At 32.6% G+C, this 13241-nt stretch overlaps 1 protein-coding gene across 1 annotated transcript; it reads right to left on the bottom strand.

Annotated features, from left to right (window-relative positions):
* Positions 1–2709: 2709 nt before the first annotated feature.
* LOC127708579 (proliferating cell nuclear antigen-like) lies at positions 2710–13239 on the bottom strand. The gene is made up of 6 exons (XM_052213567.1): positions 12820–13239; positions 8121–8218; positions 6953–7020; positions 6218–6362; positions 5705–5878; positions 2710–2855 (listed from the first exon to the last, which is right to left on the bottom strand). The coding sequence occupies exons 1-6, from the start codon at positions 13038–13040 to the stop codon at positions 2776–2778; spliced, it is 786 nt and encodes a 261-aa protein (XP_052069527.1). The 5' UTR covers positions 13041–13239; the 3' UTR covers positions 2710–2775.
* Positions 13240–13241: the final 2 nt, after the last annotated feature.

The raw sequence follows: 13241 nt of genomic DNA, 5'->3' as shown, positions 1-13241 counted from the left end.
TAGTTTAGCGACTACTTGATAAAAAAAGTTAAAAAGATTTTTTGTAATGTTACTTTCTCTCTTATTATGAGTAATAGGATAACTATATTTGGTATGTACATACCTTGCAAGGTTCTCATGCCTTTCAGAGTTTTCACTTGACCTCGACCTATTTCATGGATCAGTGAACAAGGTTAAATGTTCGTGGTAGTCATATCTCAGATACTACAAGCAATAGGTCTACTATATTTGGTGTATGTAATGATTGTAAGGTGTACATGTCCAACTGGCAGGTGTCATCTGACCTTGACATCATTTTCATGGTTCAGTGGTAAGTTTATTTTTTGGGTTGTGATCGTTTTTTTCTGATACTGTATGCAATAGGTCAACTTTATTTGGTGTATGGAAATATTTTACGATATACATGTCAGTCTGGCAGGTTTTATTTGCCCTTGACCTCATTTTCACGGTTCATTACTCAATGATATTAAGTTTTTGTGTTTTGGTCTGTTTTTCTAATACTGACTATATTTGGTGTATTGAATGATTATAAGTTGTATGTCTGTCTGCAGTCTTCACGTTTAACCACAAGACCACCAGCCCAGGCTTGTAAAATTCTTCTCTACAAGTCAACAGAATCCAACTAAAATTTTCGTAAAATTGAGCTTCGGGCTTTTGGATTCAAAAGTTTTATCATGAAGATAGTGTCTGGCAGGTATCATCTGATCTTCACCTCATTTTCATGGTTCATTGGTCAATGTTCAGTTTTTCTGGTTAACTTTGTTTCTTAGATACTATAAGCAATAGGTCAACTATATTTAATGCATTTTAATGCATGGAATGATTTTAAGGTGAGCATGTGTCTGGCAGGGTTCACCTGACCTTGACTTCATTTTCATGGTTTGGTCTGTTTCTTCTATACTATAATTATATAAGCAATAGGTCATCTATATTTTGTGTATGGAATGATTGTATTAAAGGTGTACAAGTATTTCTGGCTGGATTTATCTGACCTTGACCTCATTTTTTTGGATCATAAATGTTACTTAGTGCGATACTTAATGTTGTATATCATTTATTGTATTGTACATAAATCAGAAAGTTTGTTTTCTTGTTTGAATTATTCTACATTCGTAATTTCAGGGCCGTAGACTGGGTTTTGCTCAGGATTGAAGGTTATACGATGACCTTTGTCATTTGGTCTGATGGAGAGTTCTCATTGACAATCATACCAAATCATTTTTTTTTCTTTATTGTAAGAGCATTAATCAAGAGGCTGTCAGAGCGACAGCAAACCGGATTTTTTAACATTTATTGGTGTCCTGGCATTTTTCAATATCTCAAGGACCATCACTCCTGAACGGTAACAGTGACAATCATCAATATTGAACTTGACATCCATTTTGTCATCATTAACAACATATTAAAATTTGAAAAGCTTTGGTTGAATGGTTCACGAGTTAAAGCACAGACACGACTGGAAAGACCATTTTTCAATCTTTCAAGAACCACAACTCCTGAACGGAAATATTTTTTTTACAAGAGGAAGAAAGAAGCCAAGTGATTGCTTAAGCTCAACTAAAAGGAGATCTTTCATCCAGGATTTATATATTCCAGACATTTAACTTGCTCTTTAGATTTTGTATGTCACATGGACAGACAAACAATGGTGAATGATAATTCATCCCATCTAGGACAGGCAAATAAACAGGTTTTCCAGTAAGAGCATCTGTAAAATTTTAACAAATCAAACTGTTTGAAAAGGAGGCTGTAAAAACTGCATTCCATAAAATCAATTCTGCTGATTTGAAGGTAGATAAGCTCATCAAAGCTGGCTGTGATATGATAAAACACAACACATCATAACCAGTTTGATGAACTCTTCAACCATAACTTCTCTTGGACTGTTCTGGATACATCATAGCTGGTTTGACTGACCGACTGTACTGGATACATCACAGCTGGTTTGACTGACCGACCGACTGTACTGGATACATCACAGCTGGTTTGACTGACCGATTGTACTGGATACAAAGCACTTGGTTTGATTGATGCACTATCAATACTCGACAATTTGACCAGCAGTCTTCGGAGGTCATCTTAATGGTCAACTAGATGTTGTCCAAACTTAAGTATGCACAAAATGATTCTTTATTATATCATGCATTGTTGTTTCATAGGGAATTTTGGTTAATATTTCAATCTGATTAAAATAGATCCTTAGTCCAAGCTTTGCTTACAAGGATCTGAAAACACTGTTTTACTTACCAGTCTTCACGATGAACTGCTAAATCTACAGGCCCGGAGCTCAATTTTTGAAAATTTTAAGTTAGATTCTGTTGGCTTGTAGATATGATTTTTACAGGCCCGAGAGCAATGTTACAAGCCTGGGCTGCCACTCAGCGTGAAGACTGACTTACTGTTCTGGTAATTATTTTAATGGCCAATGAAATTTCAGCCTTCAATTTTTTCTAGGTGTGTATTCATCTGACAAAACCAGAGGATCCTGAATTGTCTTTAAAACAGGAAGTAGAACGGAGTATTTACAGATCCTTGTAAGCTAAGAAACAGGATCTGTATTTTTACCAGTTAAGTTAATATTTTAGTATGTTATAAATTAAATTTTTAAAAAGTTTGAGCGAACCAATACCCCTTTAGGAGCCAACATATCCACACACCAACATCATATATACAATGAATATGGGTTTCAAATATAATTGAAAACAAGCCTTTTGATCTGTACATTTATATAATAATTTATGCAAAATTTCATTCATATATGTGTGTAATTGTTTTCTAATTTTCATCCTGTTCTTCAATTTTAGGTGCCAGGTAATATTTAAGAAAGCCCATGTCTGCTATCTTGTACTCGACAACTGAAATATAAAATACAATATGATATAATAAGTATTTCATGAAGATGAATGAAATTATGCATTTTATGCTTTAAAATCAGTTATAAAATTAATAACAAGAGGCTGTCAAGAGTGACAGCAAACCGGATTTTCCTGCAGAGGTCGAACCCTGAACAGTTGAGCAAGTATGGACACAACATTTAATCTTAAAACAGATCTGAATTTGGATTGTTATTGAATATTTGATACAGCATAGGTTTGTGACACAAAATAAATGTGGTCAAAGAACTGAAAAATTTGAAATTGGACATTTACCTATTAGGGTCCAATATCCAAAATCTAAGTTACATTGTTAGAATCAGCTTATCAAAGAACCCCAATAATTCAATTTTTGATGAAATACTTATTAATTAAAACAATTTCTGTTCAAAGGGAAATAACTCAAACTTGTTTCCATTAACCAGTAATGCAAATCTAAAATAAGATATGATTTCACCACTAAAAAATTTTTCTCTAAAATTAGATATGATGTTTTCAAAATATAATCAAATATAATTAATAGTTCTTTCATTTGTCACAAACTAATATCGTATCTGCAACTTATCTATCAATGTCAACAACTTTATCTACACAATGTAATGTAATGAAATATATCCTTTAATAAAAATAGATTATTATCTAATTTAATGAAAATGATATTTGCAAATCTGGACACCCAAACAGGATCAAGTAAAAATTTTAACATGAATACACACAACAAAAATAAAATACCACATAACAACTGTGAAATCTACCTTCAAAACACACTTTAATTAAAATGGGGAATGTGTCCATGGGACACCGATGATGCCCCCGCTTGCATATCATATAAATTTATAAAGGGACATAACTGAAGAATGGTAAAAGTGACGCTACCCAAATTTGTACTTGATCTGAGTTTTGTGGTAATAACTATTGTGTATAAGTTTCATAATTTGGTTGAGGCTAACTTAAGTTAGAGAACGGAAACAAAAAATGACGAATTTTTCCTTGTAAAGGGGCATGACTCTAGAAAGGTTAAAGTGACCCCACCAAAATTCAAACTTGATCTGTGTTTTGTGGTAATAAGCATTGTGCAGACTACACGAAATACGTCGGACCGTCGGACAAATCCGGTGAATAATGGATCGGTCTGGTAAAATTTTGTTGAATTCCGGTCCGAATGTCCGGTGTTATATTTTTCGTGGATTTTTTTAAAAACCCTACATTTTTCCCAATTTTGGGGGCAAAATTCCCAAACGATCTCAAAATTCATTCTCATCTTTATTATTCATGACAGCGATGTTTATTTTGTTCAACCGCTAGCTTTATGCCGAAAATCGCATACAAGTAATGTGTAAATCCGAGTAAAAACATATCTCCTGACTGAAAAAACAACAATGGCTGCCATCAACCGGAAATATAAACAATACCGGATCAGATTCCGGGAACGGATAAGGACAATTTCCGGGTTTGCCGATCAAATACAATAGAAACATAAAAAAAATCCAAGCAGGTTCACAAAATACAGCTATGAAATATAAACACTAGAATTGAAAACCAAAAGATATATGAAAATGAAAGAAGATACAGGAAATATTTTATACAGAAACTCAAAATTTTTAGTTCACAAATAATTTTCATGTCAAAATCCAATAAAATGTGACATTACTTTTCTTTATCACTAAAATGCATTCAAGCAATTGTGCACAACTTTCATCAAAATACATGTATACACTCTTTGTCACATGATTTTGTTTTTATGCATTTTGGAGAGGAGTAGGGCACAATAAGTCATAAGATTGTTGTATTTTGTCGGATAATATACAATTAGATGTAAAAAAAATTGGTCAGGTAAAATTTCATTCGGTCTGGTAAAACTAGGTTGTTTACCAGACCGAATGTCCTGTAAAAATAAAATTCATTCGTGTAGTCTGATTGTGTATAAGTTTCATAACAATTGGTTGAGGCAAACTAAAGTACGAGAACGGAAACTGTAAAGGGCATAACTCTAGAACGGTTAAAGTGACGCCACCAAAATTACAACTTGATTTGTGTTTCAGCAATTTTTCCATTTGTAAAGAGCATAACTCTAGAACGGTTAAAGTGACACCACCAAAATTATAACTTGATTTGTGTTTTAAAGTAATAAGCATTTTGTATAAGTTTCATAACATTTGCTGGAGGCAAACTAAAGATAGAGAAATCAACTTTGGGACATACATACATACGGCATGGTAAAATTTAATGCCCCCACCGCTACGACAGGGGCATAAAAATAGTTATAAAGAAATTTTTGACAACTCCTGACTAATCAATTGAACAGATACAATCATTGATAGACTATCTATACATCTCAGCTATGGTACATAAACTAATTAATTTCTGTTCAAAGGGAAATAACTCAATCACATAAGTAAATTTCTGGTTTCTAAAAGGGTCCAAAATTCAAGAACGAGAAAAGCTAAAGTTGTGAAGATTGAACTTGACCTTCATTTAGTCACAGGAAACAACATATCAAAATTTGAAAAAATTTCATCAAAGCATTTTCATGTAAATGAAAGGACACTGTTTGGCAGCTGCCCGTTGTACATCTCCAAATCAATAACCGATTTTTCCTTTGAAAATCCGATTAAAAATGCTGTTTTGATAAATATTATTTATCGGATTTTCTAAATTACCCCTCCATAAACAAACTATTCTAAAAGAAATTACTGCTTTTTTAGTGTATTCTAGTGAAATCAAGATCAACTATTTTGTCCATAAAAACTGTTAAAAGTTAACAAAATCCCCCCCTCCCCCTTTTAAATACAGATAAATATATTTTAATTTTTAACATGGTTTGCACGTACCTAATGGAACATCCTGGGACATTGACAGACAAACTTGTGGAGATAATGGGGTTGCCTTGGCAAAATAATTCAAATAACGCAATGCAAAAGTTAGAGAGACTGCTTGATTCATTTCAATGATGACAGCTTCCTCTTCTTTGTCTGAGCTGGAGTTCTGTGCCAATTTTATGTTCCCTAAAATATATAAATTTTAAAAATAATTATAGGCATGATGGATTATGCCAGACATCAGGTCCAGCATGGATTAGACAGATATGCTCCCTTTAATTAATTATATTGAAACATTTTTGTATTAAGTTGTGACATACTTATTAGTGCATACTGTTTTTTTAATTGGATCAGCATTCTTTATACCAATTTTGCCATGTTTCAAAACCGTCTGATCTTATTTGAACAAAATTCTTTTACATGCAATTAATATTCTATTTTCCTAAAGTCATTGAAATTGATTTCTGAACTTGAAACTTCTGAAACAGTGTTCTCTTAATGGAACATAACTGAATTCTACAGTACCTGATCCAGTGTCACCACTTGTTGAAAATTTAACACCCTCTTTAGTACAACATATCACAACTGAGTCTCCAAACTGACTCAAATCTCTACATATTCTCTGGAATTCTCCTGATGGCAGTTTGACTACACTGCTGTATTCTGTGTCCTAAAAGTTGAAAATCCTTGACATTAAAAAAACATTCTGCATTACAATGATGTAATACCTATCTTCGTATCATAATTGGGGTGATTTATTAAACTGTAGAAACACATATCAATAAAAGAAGTATAATATGAAGATTGAAATTACTTGGGTTGAGGAGGTTCACGAGGTCAGACAAGACTTTCAATAGATTTGTTAAATCTTCAACCAGTCCAGATCTGGTATTGTACTTAGCTTGTTACTGAAGGTGGATTTGTAAAATAAACACCTTTAGTTTAATACCATGCCTTACAAACCAACATACACTCCTAAATTGAAGACCTTGTATTGGTAAACAATAATTTACTTTTTAAGTTGTTAATTTTGCCTGTTACATTTAAGATAGTCACAAAAACAAATCACATATAACAACATGGTGACCAACAAGAAGATCTACCGATTGATTAAGACAACTGCACATACTGTATGTACACAAATGTAGGTATAAACCAATACATTGTTGTGTTTCTTAAGTTTTGTTTGCCTACATTTACTTTCTTGCAAAAGTGTTTAAATGCTTCTTTAATTTCCCCATGTCACTTAAAAATACTCACTGGAATTCCTAACTGTTCAGCATCAATGTCCAACAGTTTCATTTCATAATCAGACACCTTTTCATTATCTAAAATTAGAACAGTTAAACCATTAGGGATGCTGTAATTACAAGTGTAATACATTTTGTTTACTCCTCATGTTAGTTGACATCATTTTTCTGTAGGTACAAGATCCAAAATCATTAACACTCCTCATGTTTCATTAAAGGTGACCAAAATTTTTGACAAGGTCAGTACTTAATAATACATAAATGAAGTGTTTTTGTGCACTGAAGGGTTGATTGTATTGTATTGACCAATGTTACCCATTTAGGCACGTTTTGGATTGGAGTTATCTTTCTTTTTCCATAACTACAGTTGTTTATTTGAAGCTATTGCACAATGCTTTCAAAATGATATATATAGTTTTCATGAGAAGTATGATTATACACATCGTTTGATAAGTTGTCATATGTGATCAAATATTCATAAATTGCCTGACATGGATATAAACTAATGAATGTTCACTTCACTGCTCTTTGAACTCCCAAAGGAGGAGATGGGGTCTGTAAAATATTGCTATTGTTACAGTCTTCACAATGAACTTTTGAATCTACAGGCCCCAAGCTGAATTTTATGAAAATTTTAGTTGATTCTTATGGCCTGTAGAGATGATTTTTAAAGGCCCGTTAGCATTTTTACAAGCCTGGGCTGGTGGGCCTGTGGTTGATCGTGAAGACTGTTGTTAACGACAATTTGATTTTGTTCTCAACCCCAAACAGTAAACAAAAATATCATAATCAGCAGCCTTAATTTAAAAAAAACCAACACCACCACCAGCACAACAGTCACCACATGGTCATTGCAAAGTAGAGAGATATCTACATAACATGACAAGGTGGGTAGGGGAGGACAACAACTTCAAAGTAGTGGGATACACATCAATACAATAGGCAAACCACTTCATTTGGGTGCAAAATTAAGTATCGTGTACTCCATATTCATGCAACTTGCTAGAGTTTCAATAGTGTCATAAAATATAAGTTATTCATAAATACTGTATGAGACGTGCAAATAAAGTAAATGGCACAAAAAGTCAAATATTATTAAAATCTATATCTTTGGTCCAAGTTATTTTCCAGATTCAAAAGGGGAAAAAAACAAAACAAAACAAAAATGATTTACTTACTTTGAGACTCGAACATAAAAGTGACCGTGTCTGCATTGTCACTGGCCTTCATAGTAATCACATCATCATTTCCTGCACATTTCAGTATTTTTGACATGCTGAAATAGATTAATACAGTTTAATTTTTTCCGATGTGTAATTTGGAATACATGTAACCCACGTTCTCTTCAACAGTTTAAAAGACATGCATGTATTTAACAATGCAGCTATTTATGCTACAGCTTAAAGGTGAGTGAGAGCAGTTTCAGGTAAAAATATACCCCAGTGCACATACTAGGGTTGGTTTTTTTAAGGTTAACGACTCCTTCTGTCAATGTTTGAAGGCCTGTGTATTACAAAATTTTCAAAGTACTACAGTACAATATCAAAACAGTAAGAGTACTGAATAAAAGTGACCTGTCATTTTGTATATATACCAGAGGAAATTTTACTGTGCTTATCCTGAAGGCTTTTGTCCATCACAATACCAATTGCTCAAATAGTTGACCAAATTGCAGTTTGAATTCATCTCAACATACAGATCAACTGGTAAAATATTTTCACAAATTGCTTCAGTGAAAGGTTGTTAGTTTATATGAAGTGAGTGCAGTGAAATAAAAATAATGCTTACCATCCAACTTGTTATTTATAAATGTCTGTGTAATGCTATTAAAATAAAATAATCACCTACTATAATATAAGGCACTGGTTTAAAAAGGTCTGACTCTGACATGAAAATGTCTATCTTAATAACATTTTATTAATAAATAGTTCTTTCAATTGTTCGATTTGTCAATAATTTTTTGCTTTGTTTTTTAACAGGAAGTTATTGTGTAATTATAAGTTGGATAATTTTTTCTATAACAATTACTGATCTGCTGGCATTAAAGGGAAAAAAATTAAAATGCCAAATTAAGTTTGAAGTTGAAGAGCATTGAGGAAACTATATTCTGAAAGGTTTCGCTAAATACTGCTTTTCGGCAGAGGAGGGACGACACACTGCACACAGCACATGGGCTGTTGTCCTTCCTCTAGCTTAAAAGTAATCTTATCCTCAGTAGAAAATCCTTAGTATTTTGAACAATTCAAATTTCTGCAAAAACAGTTAATTTATAATTTTGACCATATGAATGATAATTCATGTCAACACAGTTTTACTGACTACTGGGCTGGTGATATCCTCTTTAATTTACAGAGGAATCTATGATTTATACAACTTTGAATGTGATCAATATGTTTTAATCATCTTAAAAAAAGATTAATAGTTTAATAATCATGGAATTAATGTTTAGAACAAATTCCTTATAAAATGTCAATATGAAGGAAGCTGATAGTTGATGACAGAACAAAATTTTGCTGATTATAATGTAAATTATTTCCCTTTCTTATTAGCAGATTAGTAATTGCGTTTTTAAAAAAATCCAAATAACAATTACGCAACAACTTCCTGTTAGCAAACAAATATATAAATTTTTGATCAACAAAATGTTTAGACCTAGTTATTTATAAAATTTATTCAGGATGGAGGTTTTCATGTCAAAGTTGGACCTTTGTAAACCAGTGCCTCGTATTATACTAAGTCATTATTTTATTTGAATTTCATGACTTAAGACAATAATTAACTGAAGTTTGATGGTAAGTAACTTTTTTCCACTGCACTCACTTCACACCAACAACCTATCACTGAAGCAATTACTTGAAATATTTTACCAGTTGATCAGTAAGTGGAGATGAACTCAACAGCAATTTGATAAACTATTTAAGCAATTGGTATAGTAATAGGCAAAAGCCTACCAAATAAGCACAGTAATGGGAAACAGGGATTTGGTTGCAAATTTTATAAAAGCCAAGATTTTAGCACAAAAACCCAGACTTTATTACAGAGATTTTTGTTGTAAAATTTTAAACCTGCATTACTCACTTGTTTGTCTATGATATGCTAGCGTTTAATGTCTACAAAAAGTCCAAAACAACAATTTCATTGTACATGCCAAAAACCTCATGCCGATTCACTAAAGTCGAGCGCACCCTAGAAGGTGTGCTCGAACAAGTCCATTTTATACTTGTTTTAGGGAAATCATTGTCAGCATTGCATGCAATAATCCCGTCTATTAAGCACTGAATAGTCAAATATAGAACAACGGGAAGGGCAGCAGATTTCATATAAAATTTCCATATGTTTAGCATTTTAACTATAATAAAATGCTCCGCTGGGCGCAGCTTGTTATGACCGCAGAGGTCGAACCCTGAACAGTTGGGGCAAGTATGTACACAACATTCAAGCTTGATACAGCTCTGAATTTGGATTGTGATTAAATATTTGACACAGCATAGGTTTCTGACACAGAATGAATGTGGTATTAGAACTTAAATTTTTTTAATTTACCTATATCATTATTTGCTTTTATATATAAATCAGAAATAACCAATTTAAAATGGAAAATTTTAAAGAAAAAAATCCCCCCCCCCCCCCCCCCCCCCCCCCAGGCCTCGACAATAACGCTCGTCCGATACCAGAGGAAAAAAAAGGTCGGACAAGTAAAATTATTCTGCAGAAAATAAATGTAATCCAACTTTGATGAACAAAGTTATTATAAACAAAAAACAAGAAAAGATAAAAAGTATTAATTTGACATGTTTACTTGTTATCGATACTTTAAAACTGGTTCTTTGTCAGGTACTGTTTAAGAGGTAAAAGGCATACTTTTCTGGGAAACCAGTCTTACTGATCAGAATCATTCCGCTCCAAATTTAATAGACAGTTTGGCACCGTAGGAGACATATTTAATAGACATGATTAATAGACAGTTTGGCAACACAGGAGACATTTCATTTGGGACTAAGACAAATCAGTACCTCGTTTTCCGACCTTATTCTGTTGCTTTATAATAAATACACCTGTAATTTTTTTTAACAAAATATATTTTTTAAATAAAAATGAAGAAATTATTTAACATAAAATTCACAAAATCATATTTGATCACATGAAGAAAAAAACAATACTTGCAATACGGTGACCTATAGTTGTTAATTTCTGCGTCATTTGGTCTCTTGCAGAGATTTCTCATTGGCAATCATACCTCAACTTCTTTTTTTATTGATTGCCATTGAAAAAACTTTTTTCAACTTAAAAACCAAGATACAAATCCAACGAGTGTACATTGACAGGCCTAACAGACGGTGCCTCAAGTGCAGAGTCTGATGAGACTTTGGCACTGAAGAAAGCTAGAACCTAAGTCCTGTGACATGACTAGATTCAGTTGTTCTCGACTCATATTTTTGAAAAGTATTTCAAAAGATATAAACCAAATTCTGTTCTATTGTTTTAATTCATTTTATTCCTTGAATCAACTTAAAATGCAAATACGGTTATTAATAAGATTTTTTTTGGACAAGTTACAATTTCATTAGGACAAGTAAGTTTTGGTATGTACTTGTCCTACTGGACAAGTTGAAAAAAAGTTATTGTAGAGGCCTGCATTTCTGTTGTGATATGGAACCTTGTGGTACAATGTCAGAGAGATCCATACACTAACACACAAGTTATGTCTGGAAGTTACAAAAATGCTTATTTTTGGCCCCTAATTCCTTAACTGTTCCTACCATAACCCCCAAATTCAATCCCAACCTTCCTTTTGTGGTAAAATTTCATAGAGATCCATTCACTTAAACTAAAGTTAGAGTGCGAAAACCAATGTGTCTTCGGATGACGACAACGTCATACCAATATATGCAAAAATTTTGCAGTCGTATAACGATCAAACTTTATGATTTCATGCATTGCACTTGGAGCTCGAGTAACAGCTTTAATGAACAATATAGTCCTACAGTTGTTTACAACAATAAGGTGATTTAAACAGTGATACTGAGGGGACAGTATCAAATGCAATTCTGGTGTTTAGATTATTTTACATCCTTCTACAGTGATAAAAAAAATGCCCATCAAAATCAAAAAAAGATTTGTTTTCTTCTGAAACACTAAATGACTTTAGACTTCATATATCTGGTGGTTGCTAGGTCTAAAAACTTTTCCAACTGCAAAGGTTAGTCTGTTCGGCATCGGGTCCGTTCACACCCTATTTTTTTCAAATACAGTTTACATTATTAGATGCTTTTTAGATGTATATATCAAAAATATTTCTATTTTCATGAATAAAAACTTGTGTGAATTTTTAAATGAAATATTTGTTTTAGCGATTAGATGATTATTAAATGTTAATTATTTATGGTTACTGTTAATTCGTATTAACAAAGTTACATTTGTAATTTGGTATTATGTTTTTTAAAATCATGATTGTTGTTACAACTACCTTTGGTGTACTTACCTTAAATATTCTAGAGCTCTTTTTTGGTTATTATTCATTTCTTCAAAAAAATATCACAAAACAAAAATGGAAAGCTGTTTTTAGAATGTCATTTTATTTTAAACTGGGACTTTTACTCATAATATACATGTACAAGTTCTAGTTTTAAAACAATATAAAAAACTTATTATCTTTATTTTATAGCAATACACAGTAACACTAACTAAAACACCATTAAAAATTATTCAATACAAAACCTTTAAAAAAGGTGGGAACAGACCCAGATTCTAGTCTGTAATCGGGGTAATTTTTAAGGTGAAACCACAGCGTCTTCTACCACAACATTTCAAAGAGAAAAAGGTTGAATTTATCATTGCCAGTAAGAGAACTAAACTATAATTTTAGAATATACTTACGTTGCAAGATTCATTCCCATTGACAAATTTCTGTCGCATCTGTAAGTTTCAAATCCATCACTTCTGATATTCAAAGATACTAAACTGACATGAGAACTGTCCATGGCTTGTAATGCTATTCCCGTACTACTACAGTCAAAAATGGCTTCACTAAGCAAGTCTTTCACGGCTTCCAAAACCTTCTTCAACAAAGAACCTTGTACTAATCTTGCTTCAAACATTTTGGAAATAATTAAAAACAAAGAAAAAAACAAATTGTCAACAAATAACTACAATGTTATCACAAAGAATAAATAATTGTGTACAGAAATCCCTGTTTCTTTGTTCCTGAAACTACTCGGCTACTTGAACTTCGCCTCCTTTCACAACAGATTCCAAAGCATTATTGAGTTACTCGCGCTAAAATAGCAAATGGCGGGAAC

This window comes from Mytilus californianus, unplaced genomic scaffold, assembly GCF_021869535.1.
Source record: "Mytilus californianus isolate M0D057914Y unplaced genomic scaffold, xbMytCali1.0.p SCAF_7, whole genome shotgun sequence".
Taxonomy (NCBI): domain Eukaryota; kingdom Metazoa; phylum Mollusca; class Bivalvia; order Mytilida; family Mytilidae; genus Mytilus; species Mytilus californianus.
The sequence above is the reverse complement of the archived record's forward strand: the minus strand, read 5'-3'. Positions and strand labels throughout refer to the sequence as shown.

What these genes read in the sequence shown, in the direction of transcription:
- LOC127708579 (XM_052213567.1), bottom strand. Translation starts at nt 13,040, where the DNA reads ATGTTTGAAGCAAGATTAGTACAAGGTTCTTTGTTGAAGAAGGTTTTG. An exon ending in ATGGGAATGAATCTTGCAAC is followed by an intron (nt 8,219 to 12,819) that starts GTAAGTATATTC and finishes AATCTATTTCAG; the next exon opens with CATGTCAAAAATACTGAAAT. An exon ending in AAGTGGTGACACTGGATCAG is followed by an intron (nt 5,879 to 6,217) that starts GTACTGTAGAAT and finishes TATATATTTTAG; the next exon opens with GGAACATAAAATTGGCACAG.